The 20,101-nt window shown below is 41.5% G+C and overlaps 1 protein-coding gene across 1 annotated transcript in view; it reads left to right on the top strand.

Annotated features, from left to right (window-relative positions):
* The window catches only part of Lrrc72 (leucine rich repeat containing 72), a 46,280-nt gene that overhangs the window by 23,009 nt on the left and 3,170 nt on the right, over positions 1-20,101 (top strand). Inside the window, exons 4-7 of the mRNA XM_051153684.1 lie at positions 8,124-8,205; positions 9,592-9,702; positions 17,171-17,260; positions 18,835-18,987. Of these exons, the coding sequence (XP_051009641.1) occupies positions 8,124-8,205; positions 9,592-9,702; positions 17,171-17,260; positions 18,835-18,987 (436 nt within the window). The remainder of the gene's footprint in view (positions 1-8,123; positions 8,206-9,591; positions 9,703-17,170; positions 17,261-18,834; positions 18,988-20,101) is intronic.

The raw sequence follows: 20,101 nt of genomic DNA, 5'->3' as shown, positions 1-20,101 counted from the left end.
AGCCTATAACTTTGTTTAAACCCTTTGATTACATCTAACAGGTTTTAAAAATGCTTTTATCAGTATATATTAATTCTATATAATGCTGGATTTCAATATGACATCTCATACAGGTACATAATAAACAATTTTAACAGGGTTTTGTTGGGATCAGTCTTCAGTACTTCTACACTGAAGGTCCTGTCATCAGTATATAAATATAACTTCATTCCTTCCTCTCCTATGAAGAGGCCTTTTATTCTAGGACTTTTATTAGTATATGGGAAGTGGTGAGAGCATGGGTGTTTTATCTTTGAGAACGCACTTCCAGTGTTTGACATCTGGAACTGATATGAGTTCATCATATATGTATTGAGTTGACGTCTATCTCCTCCAAATGTAATCTACTAAGAGCTTTGATTGTGTGGATGATTTTTAAAACTTTTAAATGATTCTTTGTGAATTTCACATCATCCTTCCCAACCCTATTGTCGTCGTTAGGGTTTTATTGCTTTGAGGAGACATCATAACCACAGCCTCTCTTAGAAAAGAAAACACTTAATTGGGGCTGGCTTACAGTTCAGAGATTTAGTCCATTATAGTCATGGTGGGGAACATAGCAGCATGCAGGCAGACACAGTGCTGGAGACAGACCTGATAGTTCTATAGCTTTATCTGCAGCAGCAAGGAGAGACAGTGTTCCACACTAAGCATAGCTTGAGCATAGGAATCAAAGTAACATTTATTCTCCAGATGTAATTGCTGTCTTGGAGGCTTACTGCCTCTGTCTGATGGCCTGGGCCTAGTCCTGTAACCTTCTAGCCTCCAGACAATCTAATCTAGGCCTAGAATGTTCTCAGCCTCTGAGACTTACTACTGAATACCTGTGTAGCTCTTTCTGAGCTCTGGCTGGCTGGTTCAACTCAGCTGTTCTGGCTCAAACTCCTCTCCAAGCTGACAGATTCAACCTGGCTTCCCTCACAGCCTCTGAGCGAGTTGATCTTCTTGGCTTCACACTGACTTTGGCAGTATCTTCGGGCTCCTCCTCATTCTCTAGCTCACTGTCTTTTCCTATGTCTAGCTTGTTCTGTCTTCAACCTCTTTCTGTAAAACTCTCCTAGTTTAAAAAAAAAAAAAATGCCTCTGAATGGCATGAACTGAACTGCTGCAAACTCATTGCCACTGCACTGCCCTCAACTCACTGACTCAACCAAAGTGCCTAAAGAGAACTCAGAGATCCGCATGCCTCTGTCTCCTAAATGCTGTGATTGATGGTGTATACCTCCATGCCTGGACCTAAGCCTTTAAAAACAAAACAAAACAAAACAAAACTGAAACTAGCTCTGTACCAGGCAGGCCTTGAACTCAGAGATCTGCATGCGTCTGTCTTCTGAATGCTAGGATTAAAGTCGTGTATCATCACTGCCTGGGTCTAAACTGTTCTTTCATCCTTTTCACACGATGGAAGTTTATCTGGGTGGGATCTTGTCCTGAGATCACCATTTCCTTTATTGCATTTAATATCTTAAGTCTGTTTATCTCCTTGAGCACAGGATTTAGCTCTTTACTTCCTGGTGTCCCTTTTCTCCTTGAACCACATACATTTTGTTTTTTTTTTTTTTTTCCTTGCTAGGTTTGCTCCTTTTCATCAAAACGCTCTTCATGAGAGTGAACAGTAGTAACCACATGCCAGACTCTACACTACGCTATTGTGAGATTTCCTTTGCCAATGCAATTAATCTAAATCTCTTCACTTTAGCCCCAGGCAGACTCTTTGGAGAAGAGAAAAAAAAAAAAAAAAAACCACATTCTTCACCGAAATATAATATTCTCTAGGCAACATACTAACATTCTTATCCTTGGAAACCTCTTGAGCCAGGCTCCCGCAGTCTAAATCACCCTCAGTGCTACTGCCTTCCATGCTTTTATTAATATGGCCTATTAAGCACTACTTAAAGGAGTCAATTTTCCTCCAAAGAAAAGCATGGTCAGGACTATCAGAACAATACTTGACTCCTAGAACCAACTTCTGCCTTAGTGTGAAGGGACACTGTGACAGTGGCAACTCTTATAAAGGAAAACATTTAATGGGGCTGGCTTACAGTTCCAGAGGTTCAGTCCATTATCACCATGGTGGGAAACATGGCATCATGCAGGAAAACATAGTGATGGAGACAGTGCTGGGAGCTCTACATCTTTGTCCAAAAGCGGCAAGGAGAGACTGTGTTCCACACGGGGCACAACTTTAGCATAGGAGACCTCCAATCCTGCCCCTACAATGACACACTTCCTCCAACAAGCTCACACTCCCTAATAGTAGCCTTCCCTACGGCCAAACATTCAAACACAGGAGTCTATGAGGGCCATACCTGCCCACATTACACCCGTTCATCTCCTCATCCCTCCATATCTACCCTCCGCCCTTGCAACCTTCCCCTTCAAAGAAAACAAAAATAGAAGTGAAAACAACAACAACAGCAACAAACTCACTGTATAAGCTGTGGTGTGACTCAGTGTGCCACACACAAACAGGTTTGCTTGGCAAATGTTCACTGTAATGAATCATTGGTCTGGTTCGAGGCCTCTGGTTTCTGCTACACTATCCATACTGGGTCCTCATGGGGGTTCCTCTTAGATACCTTGCTGCTGCCCTGTGTCATGGAGATCCTGCAGCCTTGCTTCTGAAGGACTGGCCCCTTCACATGCTTCAGCAGTTCATAGATCAGGTCAATGTTGTGGTGGGCCAACTCAAAGTCCTTCATCTGGGCTTGGCCAGTGGCTGTGTTGTTTAACCCAGCAGCTTTCTTGCCAGGGCCAACTCTCCTGCTCTGCCTAAGTGAGAAGCAGGGACAGCTCTCCTGCTTGCAGCAGCCAGCAACAGGTGGGACTCGATCTCCTGCATTCACACCATCAGGGCCATTTCTCCCACACCCATATCACCTGGCCCAGGTCTCCAGCACTACCCCTGCTAAGGGGTAGGGCCACTTTCCTCACTCTCCCAACCTCAGGGCCAGCTCTCAGAAATGTTGCAGCTGGTGAGAGAGGTGGAGCCAACTTTCCTGTATCACCCCTGTGTTGGGTGGGATCAGTTTTCCCACAGGCACACATCACCACATGTCCATGGAGGGCTGAGGCCAGCTCTCCTGCACTCATACCCTTTGGCCCATTTACTGGCACCCATGCCACCAGAGACAGCTCTACTTTGTTGCCCGGGCTAAGTATGGGGGCCCACACTCCTGAGTGATGAAGCCATCAAGAGGTGGGGCCAACTTGGCAAAGCCCTTGGATATCAAGATGGCCCCAGGATAGAGCCCAGACCAGGGACTTCTGCATGGCATTTGGTGGTAACATGGGCCATGGACCACTTCTCTTTCTTTCCTATCACATACTTACTCATCTCCATGGCAGTTACCCACACACTACCATGCAGCAGCAGGTGTGCATCATGGCAGCAGGCATCACGTATATGATTTTGAGGTTACCCAACAAGTCAAAATTCCATAGTCTTGTTTTACAATCACACAAAGGTTTTGAGGCCAGTCTTTACATTGCTATACATAAACCAGATTTTTTTCTTTGTATTTCAGGTCAAGTATTTTTATTGTCACAATTGAAACATGTGTGCTATTGCCGTTGACCAGTTATGGGCTAGGGATGGATGGCATGTTGGCCCAGGACAAAAACCAGCTGAGAATCATCTAGTCCAAAGTTGGAGCAGCCTAGCTCTAGAGCAGTGGTTCTCAGTCCGTGGGTCGAATGACCCTTTCACAGAGGTTACATAAGACCATCAGAAAACACATAATTACATTGTGATTCATAACAGTGGCAAAATTACAGTTATGGACTAGCAGTGAAAATAACTTGATGGCTGGTGGTCACCACAACATGAGGAGCTGTAGTAAAGGGTCACAGCATTAGGAGGGTTGAGACCCACTGCTCTGGAGAGTGCTTGCTTCGCTTAGATTCACGCCAGTCTTTGTTTTCCCCAGCAGTTTCCCAAAAGTAATTTACATGCAAGAGCTCATGTGAATTAATAATAATGGTTAAATAACAAAGGAAATCCCTTGCTATAATGTAAAACATAGAATGCCAAGCTTTGAATTAAGGCCTGTGATTTGTGAATATTGCACTAAACATAAATTTTACTATCATCGTATTATTCTCTATAAACAAAAGTGTAGATTTTTTAATGAGTAACTGTGATAACAGTTTATTTTAATAGTATCATAATCTTATTCTGTTTCTGGCTGTAACAATCTATTAAGTTTCCACATCATGTCAATTACATGAATTATACCTTGGGGCCATCTCATTTTCTTCCATTAGTTTACTTTTGGCTCCTATATGTTTTTCTAAATTAGAGTAACACCTTCCTGATTCATCTCCTGCTGATACACTATTCACTGGGACATTTTCTTTGACATCAAATTGGGCGACAATGCTCTCCCGCTCTGTCTTTGCATAGCTTCTCATCATCATGGGAAGCCTTGTGCTTTCCTTTCCACCTCACCTCCCTCCCTTACCTCGACACCCAGAACCATCTCGATATCTCAGTAATCATGACCCATACAGTCTTACTATCCTTGGAAAAACTAGGATTCTCCAGCTCAGGTGGGGGTGGCAGGATCAGCAATGTCCTTCTTGTGTGGGTTAGTAATGCAAGAGAAATGAACCTCCGCTCGTAGTGATGGCTGTAAATATGCATTGGGCAAGTGCTCAGAAAATATCACAGTTCCCACTGGCAATGGGTTTCCCATGCTGGTAGTTATTATTAGATAAGGGGAGGGGGAAGGAAAAGAAGGCAGTGGATTCTTGCTGGAAGCCAGTAGGAAAAGCACAGAGACAGGAAGTCAAGTGGGACTCTTCCTTCCATACAGGGCACGGTTCTTCCTGCCTTGGGAAACTGCGCTTCCCTCTGGCCTTTATGAAGCTGTGGCAGCCTTAGGGTTCTGTGTGCTGACTGGATGCTCACATGATTTGGTGTAGAGAGGAACCTGGGAAATTGCATGAACAGTATAGGTGCCTTTTATGGCCTCATAAATTGTGAGTACTGCCAATATAAGAAACTAAAGAAAATTTGTCAAAGAAAGCAGCCTTCACCTTTTGGGTGCAACATGAAATGGCTTTTCTGAACAATGAGAAGGATACTTATTTTCAATAAATACTCCAAGACAGCTAGATTGCCATCTATATAACTGCCTCTATTCATCAAGTGGTAAAACACGTTAGTCTCATCACTAATAAGTTTCTAGCCTTAGAAAAAATAAATCTATATTCACGAGAAGGTTTTCTATTTTTAAAAGCATAAAAAAATTGTTCAGTAATTATTTCACAAGGATTCTCTCCCTAGCACTACCTATATACTATATATATAATATATATCATAGTCCTTTGTTTTTGTTGTTGTTGTTGTTGTTTGAGACAGTGTTTCTCTGTGTAGCCTTGGCTCTCCTGGAGCTGACTTTGTAGACCAGGCTGGCCTCGAACTCATAGATGTGCAGGACTGCCTGGCTCTGTCTCCCTGAGTGCTGGAATTAAAGGTGTGAGCCACCACACCTACCTTATCATAGTCATCTATTGAGCAGTAAAGTAAATACTCTTAAATTTAATTATCTGCTACCCTTAGAATATATCTTCCTCTATCCTGTGCTCTACTATGCATCACCATAATTCAAACAAAGAAGTAAATTATTTCCAGAACTATAGAGGTAGGGTCAATGAGATGGCTAGGGAGTAAAGGCACTTGCTACCAAGCCTGACAACCTGCGCTCAATTCACAGGATCCACATAGTGAAAGAAGAGAAGCAGCTTTTGCAAATTGTCCTCTGACCTCCACATATGCACCCGTACATATGCACAAAAATAAATTAAGGTGTAAGAAAATTTAAAATGAGATTTCTAAAATAACAGTGTTCTCTTTGCAGATAGCACAAGGCCTTCTGACATGTGACTTACTCTCTGTATCATTTACACACACACATATGTACATATGTGTATATATATTCAATCATATACACATATATAGACATATATACACACATATATATCACCTAACAGTGATATGTTCCAGGAGTATTTTTGGCTTTTTGAATTTTAAAATAAATCATAAAAGTAAGATATGGGCTTGGGGCTGGAGTGATGGCCCAATAGTTTAGAGCATTTGTTGCTCTTGTAGAGTACTTGTGTTCAATTCCAAGCACCCACATGGTAGTCCAAATCCATCTATAAATCCAGTTGCATGGGGTTTAGCACCTGGCATGCACATGGTGCACACACACATGCAAGCAAAACACTCACTGAAATAATAATAATAATAATAATAATAATAATCATAATCATAATCATAATCATAATCATAATAATAGGATGTGGACTGGAGAGATGATTCAGTGAGTAAAGCTCTAGCCATGAGTATATGGAGACTTGGTTTTGAATCTCTCAAACCTACACAAAGCTAGACACATTTGTAATCTCAATGCTCTTGTAGGAGGCAGAGACAGTACCTCCACTCCACCCCAGGAAGTCTGGAGGACTGACAGCCCAGCAAACATAACAGTAAACAAAGAAACTATCTCAAACATGGTAGACAGCAAGAACAGACACTACAGCTTGTTCTTTGATTTCTACATGTGGGTCCTGGCACATACCAGAACTTAAACATATGAATACACACACACACACACACACACACACACACACACACACACACACACACACACGAAGAATGAACGAACAAAGTAAGATGCAGTTTTACCCTATTGTTAGAAGAGGATGGCGGTGGGAAAGAGAGTGGGAGGGGCTTGGCTCCTTTCCCTAAGGAAGACACAAAATTGGAGTGCTAGAATAATTCATTGTACCACTTAAATGTGGGCATGGTCAAAGAGACAGAGGTTCCTGGGAAGACCTTGAGGAAAACAGCAAAGAACAAGACAACAGAAGAGGCAGGACTGTGTAGTGCAAAGTGCTCCGGGTGTGGCTGGGAGCTTGCTGAGCTGTTAGCACCAGCTCTGCTTAGCAGTGTTGCCTTTTATTGCAGTTATAGAGGCCTTTGCATCTTCTCATACAAAGGATATTGAAACAACAAAGATATTTTGTAGAGTAGGGTAAGAAGAAAGCTTAGCATTAGGCCATTATTAGCGAGTCCAGGACCAGAAAGAAGCCCAGAGAAAGACAAAAGATGACCAAAGCCACAATAATAGAACAGTTGGAAGCTACAGGAAGGTCACAGGATGGTTTAAAAAATCGCCAGAATTGTGAAAATGCAGTATGGCATGGTTTGCTGGTCTAGGTCTAATTCTTTTTTATTTATTTATTTTTTTATTAATTTATTCTTGTTACATCTCAATGGTTATCCCATCCCTTGTATCCTCCCATTCTTCCCTCCCTCCCATTTTCCCATTATTCCCCTCCCCTATGACTGTTCCTGAGGGGGACCTTCTCCCCCTGTATATGCTCATAGGGTATCAAGCCTCTTCTTGGTAACCTACTGTCCTTCCTCTGAGTGTCACCAGGTCTCCCACTCCAGGGGACATGGTCAAATATGAGGCACCAGAGTACGTGTGAAAGTCATACCCCACTCTCCACTCAACTGTGGAGAATGTTCTGACCATTGGCTAGATCTGGGTAGGGGTTTAAAGTTTACCTCCTGTATTGTCCTTGGCTGGTGCCTTAGTTTGAGCGGGACCCCTGGGCCCAAATCTGCCTATCATAATGTTCTACTTGTAGGCAAAGTAGAAGGATCCAGAGGGTCCTAGAAACCTACAAGTAGGTCTAATTCTTATACATAATCAGAAATGTGATGCCCAAGGAGGATAGGACATGAGGGCAAAGGGCAAACATCACAGACACAGGTGTGGCTGTGCGTTATCTTAGAGAGCCGTGACTCTGAGGAACAGACAGAGGCTTTGTGAGCAGGACCAAGGGGAAGCTGTTAGAAAATCTGGAGCCAGGAGTCTGGCTCAGAAGTGCTCAGAAGACTTTGCCGGTAAGTTGGTTAAAAACACCTTTCTATCACATAGCTGTGGAAAAAATAAGAGTTCAGGTGCAAACTTGTAGCCCAGTCCAAAAGCCACAAATAGTCATGGTTGTTAAAAGCCACACTCATGTTGTCTTGAGATTAAAAACATATCATTTTTCACTTTCAGCTACATGGGATAGGATTTTTAACTAGAAACTATTGTCTGACAGAGCTGTATCTAAACAACAATGCAATATTCGAGATAGAAGGTATGTTTCACCCTTTCTTTCTCAGTTGAATGATTTTTCAATGAAATAATAGTTTTCAACTGTAATGATTACTAACAACATACAAATTTCTCTTTCATCATGTTTAATACATATGTAGTATCTATTTTAAATGACTATATGTACATTTAATTTAAAAAATATGTTACATCATTTTCCAGGTCAACATTATGTGTCCTGCTCAAAATTTAGAAGTATTTTTTTATAGTAGCACCATTATACTGCCCAGTTGGACACAAACTAGCTACTGTACAAACAAGCAATATTTAGGAGTAAGAATAATAAAAACTATAAATTGTCTTAAAATTTCTTATTGGCTGTGATTTTATCATCCAAGTTCCTGTTGCCACTTACTTAATTTTATAGTAGTCTCTATACAGACAGTTTCAAGCCAGGTATAAGTGTACAACAGGTCATGATCAGGAAACATGGCAGATTGCAGGAGAAAGCACTTGGCATTAAAATAAAATATCATAGAACCAAAATGTCAGACATTTTAACACCCATGATAAGCCCTAGTATTGTTTTGTTTTGTGGGGTGTGTGTGTGTGTGTTGGTTTTTTATTATAATTTATTCAGATTACATCCTCATTGCTATCCTCTCTCTTGTTCCTTCCCGTTCCCACCCTCCCTCCCTCTTCCACTCTGGTTTCCTTTCCTAGACCTCTGACAGAAGGGAACCTCCTCCCCCACCATATGACCACACCCTATCAGGTCTCATCCACATAGCCTGCTTCCCCTTTCTCTGTGTGCCACCAGGCCTCACACCAAGGGGAAGTGATCAAATTGGAAGCCCTTGTACTGCTAAGGAAGAATACATTCCAGTTTAACTATGGTTAGATTATCACACAGATTTATTCTATTTTCATTTATGCTTAAAAATGAATTAAAATGTATAGCTCAGGGAGAAATGAAATGACTATATGGCTTCCCATTCTAGAATAGCTGAGCCATTCGAAAAGAATGCATTGAATGGGTGAGAAATTATTCTTTAGTTTGCATTATAACTCTAAGTAACATTGGTTCACATGTGCAGGCACACATATCACAAAACCAAACAAAAAGATAGAATATAACAAGAACATAACAAACTGTAAACTCAAATGAACAAAATCACTGGTTGTTTTCTGAAGCATCAACAGTAGTGAAAAATGGCACCGTAGCCCCCACGTGGCAGTCAGTTTTTACTGCTGTATGCTTAGGGTATCATTAACAGGCATCTCTCTTCTCACCAGCTATGAGCATTCTCTTGCTTAGTTACAATATCTAATTATTGTGAAAAGATTCTTATTTGTATTTATCAATTTAAAGAGTAAAATTCATCCACAAATGTTGAAAATCTTGCAAAAAATATTTCTGTTTTTTTAGGCCTGCATAATTTGTCTTCGTTGCACATTCTCCTGTTGCACCATAATGAGCTAACAGACATTGATGCTGCCATGAAGGAACTGAAGGGGATGCACAACCTGAGGAGCCTAAGTACATGCTGTGCTTCTATGTGGCCATAAATTAAGACAGGGATAACACAGAGTGTTCATGCTCGGAGAAGCAGGCTTACCGCTGGAAAGTGTAGCCCGTTCTCTGGACTGTGACTACATTTTAGTCTGTATTAACACATGCTTCTGAAAATAGTTTTTTGTAGGATGATATGTCATGTAAGATGAAAATGACAATAGTAACCAATGAGGATGTGTATGTCCAAATCTACTCTCTTGGTTTTAATCTCAAAAGTAAGTTGTGACATTCAAATTATAGGGCTACCCCTAACACATACATCCTTAGAGGCAGAGGTGAGAGGTAGCTATTGTTAAGTATTTTTGTATGCACGCAGGGCTGGGGAGAAGAAGGACTCAGGTTGATAGGTGAAATGAAAAGGGGATGGCATTTCTTTGGGGGGTGATAAAATGTTTTTAAATTGAGTGTGCTGATCTGTGGTTCAAATCATTGCATATATTGAGCATGCGTGAATTATTAATTTTAAGTAGGTAAATATATGTGGCATAAGATGAGGTATATTAATAAAGTAAGTAAGCAAATAAAAAGAATGTTGAAGTTTTCATATATGTGAGCAACAACCTTCATTCACATCTATTGAGCCATGCCCGGCAGGACACTGACTGCTGAAATGAAAAGCAGTAAATATATAGGACTAGATCAAAAATAATAAATGTAAAGTTCACCTTTCAAGATGATTATAGGCTTGAAGGGTTAATAAACATGCACACAACTGCAGAACAAGACAGATGGCTCCAGGTGTCACAGGTGGATGGCCTTGTGCCCAATGAGGAGGTTTGTAAGCCTGACCTTGGAGACCTCTGCTGATGAAGACACAGACATTGTCCCTTAATCATCTTTCAGAGCTGCCTGAGTCTGTGTAGACTAGTGTTGGTTGGTGGGGAAGGTTCTGATCAGACCAACACAGAGAGGAACTAAAGCTTCCGAAGCTCTTCACTGTTATCAGGAATATGTACTTAAAGAGAAATGACTCATGCGACAAAATGTGACCTTTAAAGATCCATACAGTAAAAATCACAAAATCACACAGAGTTCTTGGCATGTCCATGATCCCTATAGAGATGTGCTAGGCGCCTACCATTAGAAAGTTCTGAATTCTGAGGTTTCATCAGAGACTTGAATTAGCCTGCTATTTATCTATCCTTCCATGTCAACCAAATGTTTCCACAATTAAAGGAGTGTGTTAGGCCCAGACCTCTTATTTGTCTTTGTTTTTCTATAAAGTAGGCTCATGGCTACCACCCAGAATCTCTTCAAACACTGACATAACTCTCCAAAGCAGTTCTTAGCAAAAAGCTCTTAGCAAATTCACAGATGTGAATTTGAAACAGGAAAACCAAATTCTTGTATATGTAGGACATAAATAAAATAATTATGAAGTTTCTTAGAGTCTAGAAATTCTGTTAAGAGGTAAATAGACTCAACATAACCCATGTTTTTAATAATAATCACTATATGTCTGATGTCTTTCCTGTTAAGATATTGTTCTCTTACTGTGGTAAAGATACAAGGGCAGAGATTTATCACATTATTAGTGTTGAAATATTGACCATTTATTGAGTCATTTATCCATCCACTGTTTATAATTTATTCATTTTGTACATAGGGAATCACTCATTCACCATCTGATTCTGTATGTAATAACAGATGCCCAAGTTGAAAATAAAAAGCCTGATTGGGCCTTCTATTTAGTTTATAATTTTTATAACGTGGAGCCTAATTATTGAGGTTCATGAAGGAGCTTGGTGCAAAACTATTTGTATAATTTGCTTCATATAAAAATCACTTAGATTCATCAAGATAGGAAAGATGTTTTCTTCAAGATTGCCAAATGCAAATAACCAAAACCCTATGAATGTAACATTTAGATAATTCCTAATTGTTTTGTGGTTCTTCTTGTTGTATGTAGTGTATTATATTTATGTGTATAAAAAAATCTGTAAGGAAAAAAAATACCTTAATCACTTAAGCAAACTTGTGTTATAAAGCAGCACACAGAGAACAGTATGCAACGGGGCTGTCCACTGAACCAAGATGCCTGGTTCAGAACTCAGTGTACCTGAAATCCAACCCAGGACCTACTTGTCAGGGAACATCTGCGCACATAAGTGTGGGGCCTGGGTTAGGCATGAAATGCCCATGCTCTTCAAAGGCCAGTCTGGTAATAAAACATCCATGCTATTACTTCTTGTGACAGTTACAATCACCTCCACTTAAAACTATGATGATATCATTCAAGTTACAGTAACATGTCCCTCCTGAGAAATTTGTCATGGGGGTCATTTCCTTGAATTCAGCTAAAAAGAAAGCACTTTCTGGAAAGGCTTGGTAGCAGTGAGCCCATTCTGGTTGGAGGCGGCATTCCATGAGGAAACAGCTTGCACTCAGCAGACAGCTAGCGTTTGTGCAGTGATGTCCTCATCACACTAGGTTCTTAGGAGCCTCGTTTGCCATCTCAGAATAGGCTCAGCTCAATAAAATGAGAAAACCACGCATTTTCATGTCTTATAATTCTCCTCTTTTCAAGTAAGAAAACCATGTAAAAATCTAAAGTGTTACTACTTCAGTCACAAGTTCTTCTGAGGGTGAGAAAACAGCCCGGGGCTAAGGCTCCAACCCATGTCAGCACTGCACCCTCCTCTGGCATTTATGAGAAAATTTGCCAACAATTGCCCAGGAGACAGAGGGCTGGGAGCTTCAGGGAGGCCTGAAGTCAGCAGCAGAGTGTGAGGTCCTGGTGCCTGGAATTCCTGTCTTCCAGGCCAGGCAGGGCCCCATCTCATCTCTCCAGGAGGTCTACCTTTCCACACCCTCCCTGTGCAGTTCTGTCATCCTCTTCTCTTCTGCCCTCCAAACTCCGCAAAAGAGAATCCTCACATCTCAGTCCACTGCGCCAGAAATATGTTCCTCTCCCCTTCAATCAGCCTGCCCCTTTTCCAGCATGTCTAAGTATGGTTTCCATTGCTGTGATGAAACACTGTGACCGAAAGCAAGTTCAAGAGGAAAGGGTTTATTTGGCTTACACTTCCACCTTGTAGGTCATCATTGAAGGAATTCAGGACTAGAACTCAAACACAGCAGAAACATGGAGGCAGGAGCTGATGCAGAGGCCATGGGTGGGTGCTGCTTACTACCTTGCTCCCCCGTCACTTCCTCAGCCTGTTTCCTTATAGAACCCAGCACCACCGGGCCAGGGATGGCACCACACACAATGGGGCTGGACCGTCCCACATCAAACACTAGTTTTAAAAACTGCCTTACAGGCTTGTCCTACAGCCTGGTTATGAAGGCATTTTCTCAGTTCAGGTTCCCAATTTCAGATAACTCCAGCTTATGCCAGGTTGTCGTAAAACTAGGGAACACGCAAGGTTCTGAACGCATTCTCTTGCTCTTAAACATTGCTCCCAAAAGCTCTCTATTTCACTAAATACACTTGGCAACTTGCATTTTTATCACAGGCAAGACCTTCCTAGGGGAGCTTCAGGCCTTGTCAGAGACGGATTCCCCAGGTCCTACCCTCCAACATTCTCTCTTCTTGCCATCCGCTACGTGCCGTTGAGAAAAACCAAGGGGCAGGAGGATTCTGGGAGAGGGGTGGATCGTCTCTGAGTCTGTCTGTAATGCCCTTGAGCGTGGGCTGCCTCTTTCCGCTGAGAAGATCTACCAGCTCTTTATGTGAGAAAGACATTATTCTGCTCACTCCACTTCCCATCTCTACCCTACCCCAGTTCTCCTGGAAAAGCAAGGATGATTGCCTTAGTGTGTTGCGTGGCAGCCCATGCATTTAGAAGCAGATAGAGCTAACAGGAGAGATGGTGATCCAGCTTTGTAGGACCTCGAATCCAGATGTCTGACCACTGATGGGCAAGCTGAACTTCCTTCCATAGGGTGTTTTGTATGACGTTTTAATTCTGTCATACCATTTTCCCCACCTATTAAACCAGATGTGTTATTGATTATATCACTCTTTTTTTTTCCTTTGACACTGGGTCTCACATGTAGCCCAGGCTGATCTCTAGCTACAAATGTAGTCAAGGATGACCTTGAAATTAAGATCTCCCTGTCTCCACTTCCACTGTGCTTTGATTACAGGTGTATAGCATTACAACTCATGCTATGTAGTGCTGAGGGTTGAACACAGGACTTCAACACAAGCCCACCCCATAATAACTTTTTCCTAAGGCACTCTAAGACCATTTGGAGCCTTGGGCTGGAGAGATAGCTCAGCTCTTAAAGACCAAGGCTCATAACCAAAAAGACAAGACTATTTGAATCTATTTCCATGAGAACTTTTAAAAAATTAATTATTCACTTTACATCCCATGAGGACTTTTAGAGTTCTGCTTTAAAAGTTTTTTTTTTTTTTTTTTAATCAATGGGAGGCAATTATTTAGATGACTCTATCATTTTCTGTCTTCCTCTTGTCTGTCATTGAGAAGCTCCACATGAGTGACTCATCTAACGCAAGTTGCTGCGGTACGGTGGCAGAGACAGTGTGATATATGATTGGGTAAATGTAAATTGCTTAGACTCTGACTTCCAAATTAAGATAAGCAAGACAGTGCTGGCGCCACTGAGGTGTACTTCGTAAGTAGCCTAGAGGGAAAGGTGGATTAAATAGTATTAACCTATTGAAAGCGAAAGTGTAAGCAATTTAGCTTCATAGCTGCTGCAAGAATGTGCCCATATATCACACAAAGCTTTCAAAACACTCAGTCACAGGAAACTGATTTCATAGCTCAGAAAGTTAATTTATGGTAATTTTAGGACCAGTCATCCAAAATGCATAAATCCAAAATGTTTAATACTTAACTAGCATAGATGGGGGTGGCGGCAGCGGCAGGGGAGGGGGAGAATTGAAAATAAGATTGCTTTCTTCTAAAATGCAAGAGCTAGAAAAAAGTGAAGGATAATGATGAAATACCTTCCAATTTATTTTTCTTAAGCAATGCCATCAGAGGCTGGGGTAGCTATTCTGCTTTAAGATGAGATGGGCAACAGATCACAGGAATATGGGCTTTTCCTACCTAGACGCCTTGCTCACAGCAATGTGGCTGCACTGTTGCTAGTGTGGCGTCTCATTTAGCTGAAGTTAGAGGCACCTCAGTGAAGTGCTTGTCTTACAGGCATAAGGGCCTAATCCTATCCCTGGCACCCATCGAAAACTGGACTGTGGTGGTACATGCCTGTAATACCAGCACTGAGGCAGCAGAGGAAGGGAGAGCCCTTGGGTCCCCAGACCAGGTTAATTGGTGAACTTCAGGTCAGTGGGAGCCTGTCTCAAAGGAAGTGAACCACAGTATCTGTAGGTGGTTTCTAAACTTGTCCTCTGGCCTCCACACACATACATATCCTTGCACCGGCACACACACATGTACACGCATACAAGCATTATAAATTGGGGCTAGAGAGATGGACCAGCAGTTAAGAGCACTGTCTGCTCTTTCAGAGATCCTGAGTTCAATTCCCAGCAACCACATGGTCGGTCACTCAGAACCATCTCCACTGGGATCTGATACCCTCTTCTGGCATGCAAGTGTACATGTAGATAGAGCACTCATATACATTAAATAAATACAATATTTTTTAAAACAATGAAAATTTGTAGACAAATTACTTGAGTAAAGATTAGGAGACAATTCCAGGAAAAGAAGTGAAATACTATTGTTCTCAGAAGGTAAAGACAATGTGGACCACCAAGAGTAAGCATGCATCACTGAGAGATGTGGAAAGGTCTCCCATCACCATGCAGTGCAGGCAGCCTAGTCACTCTGATAACTATATAAATAGGAGAATGAGGCGTCTGCTCTGATTACACAGGAAACCCACTGGGAAGCTGACTTCTGCTCTAAAGTGTTTGTGACTTTTTCCTCCTCAAAAATTCTCACTAAAGCCAATTGTGCTTTGCTTCTATGTACGTGAGCATCAGCTGAAGCTATAGTGTGTAGTCTCTGTGGCCCTTTTCAAATTGGTCCTTATCGCTGGTGTAATGTGCAGCCATCCAGTTACTCCTCCATACTGGCAATTAGTGGTTCCCACTGTAAGTTCCTTTAAGATTGAACTTTAAACCTTTTGGTGCTGTTGCTGAAGTCTGGATTTCTTTTTTCATTTTCCCTTACTTCCCCGAATACATACCTGTTTGATCACTGGCTCGGCATCTTCCTTTGCCTCTCCTCACTCCTTTACTTACTGTGTAGCAGGTCCCTTTAAAGCTCATGTACAGATTTCACTAGCCAGAAAAGCTTATGTTGATAAAGCACATATCTCAGTGCCTTGTTACTGACAGAGAATACATGCAGGTATTGTTTCTCTTTAGTTTTTAATGAATTTGTTGCTTTTCGAACATACCTCTCTGAACTTCTTTATGTTGCAAATAAGGCATTCTGGGATTCTGATATTTGATATTATCATCCCTTTACTAAAATTCTTGTTTAATGAATAGTCTAAAGAGCAGTGCTCTTAAATTTAACAAATGAGTAAATGAACCACATTTTATTGCGTGACACAGCTGTGTAGCTGGAGCTCTTTGCTCTACTGCCATCTAGTGGTTCCCTGTTTCTGTGGGTTTTTTGTTTTGTTTTGTTTTTCAGAAGTATTATGAAGATGCCACACTGGAAAAAAAAATCACAAAAACTTCCTTTCACAGTGCATCTAAATAGTCTCGTTTCATGTTATCGAAGGATGAACAGACAAAATATGTCACTAGAGAATAAAAACACTCAAACTTTTCTAGCTGAAGCATTTTTAAAATGTCCGTCCATGCTGATTATGAGGGGCGAGTACTGGCAGCACCAGGATCTGAACTATTCCTAGCTGGCCCTTTTTCCCACATTAACCTTGCAAAGCTAGGGTGGGTCCCCATCCCTTAGCCCCACAAGCCTTGCAGACAGAGGTGACATTAACCATAATATCCACACTTGTGTAGGTCCTACTGAGAGCTCCAGGTGCTGCTAGCGGGTGACATAGCAACAGTGAAACCTGCTGGGACAGTGAGTGTTCTGTGTCACTACCTGTCCCCACCCGGCCCGTGAGCCCATTACTCTAGAGACCAGAATAGTTCCATGTGAGAGTGTGTGAAATGTAGCCACAAGACTTTCGTAGAGCCAGCATCCAGTTCCTCCCTGTTAATTGACCTGTGGACATTTAAAGTTGTCCTCTTTTGTGCCAGATCTAGGTCAGTCTAGCACCACTTTTAATGGGCAGTAGCACCCAGTAAACTTTGAATGAATGAATCCAACAGAAAGGAAAATATGCGATGCTCTAAATAAGGAAATGCGTGATGAGCTGTGGCTGGACACTAGGCACAATTGCTCATCTTGCAGCGATTTGCCTTGTACTGTCCACCGCGGAGTCCTTCATCTTCTATCGTCATAGGTGGCAAAAAGGAAGTATTGTAAAATTTGACATCCTATTTTGTATTCTTCCTTGGCAGGTCTGTACCAAAACCCTTTATCCCAATATAAACTCTACCGTTTGTATATAATCTACCACCTTCCAGGAGTGGAGCTGCTTGATCGGAAACGTAAGGACACCTGTTTTCTGCAGAAACATTTAGAAACCTGTCTTGTAAATCAATGCTAAAAAAAAAAAAAGAAAAGGCAGAACACCTGTGGCAAATAGTGCCTGCTAATTGTGAACAGGAGCTATCTGTTATTCACTATGACATGTGTGTTCTCTGAAATGTGTCCTCCCTCAGGAGCTGAGGTCTGTTCCATTTTTTGAGGCTGGCCATGTTGCCAAGTAGGTGGACCATTCTTTCCTTCAGGTCAGTCTTTGGACATTAGCATATCAGATGCCCAAATTGTTTGTTTGTTTGTTTTGTTTTGTTTATTGGTTTATGTGGACATGTGTTTGCCTACATGTTTCTCTGTGCACTACAGACATACCTGGTGCCCACAGAAACCAGATGATGTGGATACGTCCAGAGTTACAGATGGTTGTAAGCCACCCTGTGGGTGTTGGGAATGGAAGAGCAGCCAGTACTCCTAACCACTAAGCCATCTTTCCTGCTCTTGATGTCAAATTGTTCACCTATTGAGACTTTGGTTGCTTTCTTCTTCCTCGTTTTGGTTTTTGATTTTTATTTGCTCTTTTTTTTTTTTTTTTTTTTTTGAGACAAGGTTTCTCTGTGTAGTCTCTGCCTCTGCCTCCCAAGTACTGGGATTAAAGGCATGCATCATCACCACCTGGCCCGACCCTTGGGTTTCCTATCTCAAAAAATGATTTATACTAAATTTCTTAAGACCTAAATTCTAAAAGCCATCTTCAAAGTTCTATAATTATTATATATTATTATAATTGGCATACTCAAAGGTTACTTCTTATACATGTATATTCACATATGTCTCTATACACACAGATAGATAGATAGATAGATAGATAGATAGATAGATAGAAGCATGCATTCCATTGTGCACTTTTGAGGCCTAATTCAGCCTATTACAATATGATCTGTCTCTTATTCCATTATCTTTCTAACTCTGAAGACTATCCTTCATGGATTATTACTGCGTGAAGTCTTTCCATGATGACAGATCAAGGCCTGACTATCTCCTTTCCAAAAGTTATGAGGTTATGCAGAGTGCTTCCTGTTGCCATGCCAGCCATGTGCTAGAAAGTCTGAGAAGTGTGCTGGACCACAGGATTGAGTTCTACCTTGTGACACAAGGCATCCATCTCCTGAGTGCTTGGGAGACTGTATTAATAACTTGGAAATCTCTTCACAAAATCTGTTTCAACAAATCATCATATATAAGTTAAATATATTTTGGCCTGAAAGCCACCACAACATTGGGGTGTGTGTGTGTGTGTAAATGCATGCATGTATGCTTGTGTGGGCACACTTGTATGTGCTGGCGTATGTGCATGTATGCGGGGTCAGAGGGTGGCGCTGGCTGTCTTCTTTGATCTCTCTCTCTCTCCTTGTATATGGATACAAGGTCTCTCCTAAACCAGAGCTCCCCAATTTGCCTGGTCAGATTGCTGAGATCTATTTTTTAAACACTTTGTATGCCTGTGTTCATTCTAAATACTCTCTCTCTCTCTCTCTCTCTCTCTCTCTCTCTCTCTTTCTCTTTCTCTCTCTCCCTTTATTAGAAGTTACAGAGAAAGAGAGAAGATCCATGATTACCATTTTTAACCATAAAAAAGCTCATGTTATTCAATCAATAGCATTTGGAGGAAAAGTGGATGCCTCGTGGAACCCCAAGTTACCAATAAAGCAAAAGAGAGTCCCAAGACTTCCCTCAGGTACTGTGTAAAAACAACAATGAGATCCGCACAATAAGCTTTAGGAACGCTTAATATACAATGATAACTGTACAGTGAAGTAGCTTCTAACTAACATCTAAGGCTACATTTTAACTTACGTTTCTACTGTTGATACAGTGAGCAATGTATTTCATCTTCACTCAGTGAGGGGATGGCCTACAGCCCTTCTTCAGTATCCAGTGCAGGGAAAAACAAAACAAAACAATACAGAAGTTGTCATTGCTGTTGCCAATGACACAAGACAGTTTTCTCAATGAAGAGTAGACTTTTTTATGACATAGGAAAAATTTTTTTAAATTACCAGCTAGAAGTTAACACTATCAATATTTTGGTTACACTCACATCCAAGGTGTCACATAGAAATATTACAGATAGTTTCAGTAATGTTTTGTTAGTTGGCACATATTTTATGTAATGCATATCCAAACAAAGAGATTTATTTTTCTCACCTAGCAAAGGACACAGGGGCAAAGTAAATAAAGTTCATGTAAAGTTCTGTGATGCTGGAAGAGACATTGACAGATTTATCTACATAAAAGTAAAAGCTATGATGTAGCATGGAGCCAAAATTAAACACAAATTGGAAGAAGTGCTGCAACACCTAACAGGTGGAAGCTGATCCTCACAATCCCTAAGGGGCTTTCACAGTTCAATTTATATAATCCCAGGAGAAGAGCTAAGGATGATGCCAGGGGCAAAGTGCTTGCTGAGCATGCCCAAAGTCGGTTTGATCTCCAGCACAGAACAGAAACAAAAGAAAACAAGAACATCTTGCCAGACAGAGCATGCTGTTTTCCTATTGGGAGGCTGAGGCAGAGGGATCATGTGTCCCAGGTCAGCCTGAGCCATAGACTAAGATCCTGTAGAACCACCAAGTGACAACAACAAAACTCACAAGGGGCTGGGGACATGGACAGTGAGTAAAGTGCCTGCTGGACAAACATGAGGGCCTGAGTTAGGATTCCCGGGACCAGAGAAAAGCCCAGAGTGACAGCATGTGCTGCGGGAAGAAAGGCAGTGTGAAGCTAGCCAGATACCTAGAGCTCGCTGGCAGCCAGCTGAGCTGAAGCAGTGGGTTCAGTCCCTGAGAGAC

The sequence above is a fragment of the Acomys russatus genome, chromosome 1 (assembly GCF_903995435.1).
Source record: "Acomys russatus chromosome 1, mAcoRus1.1, whole genome shotgun sequence".
NCBI lineage: Eukaryota > Metazoa > Chordata > Mammalia > Rodentia > Muridae > Acomys > Acomys russatus.
This window is presented reverse-complemented; position numbering and strand designations above follow the sequence as displayed.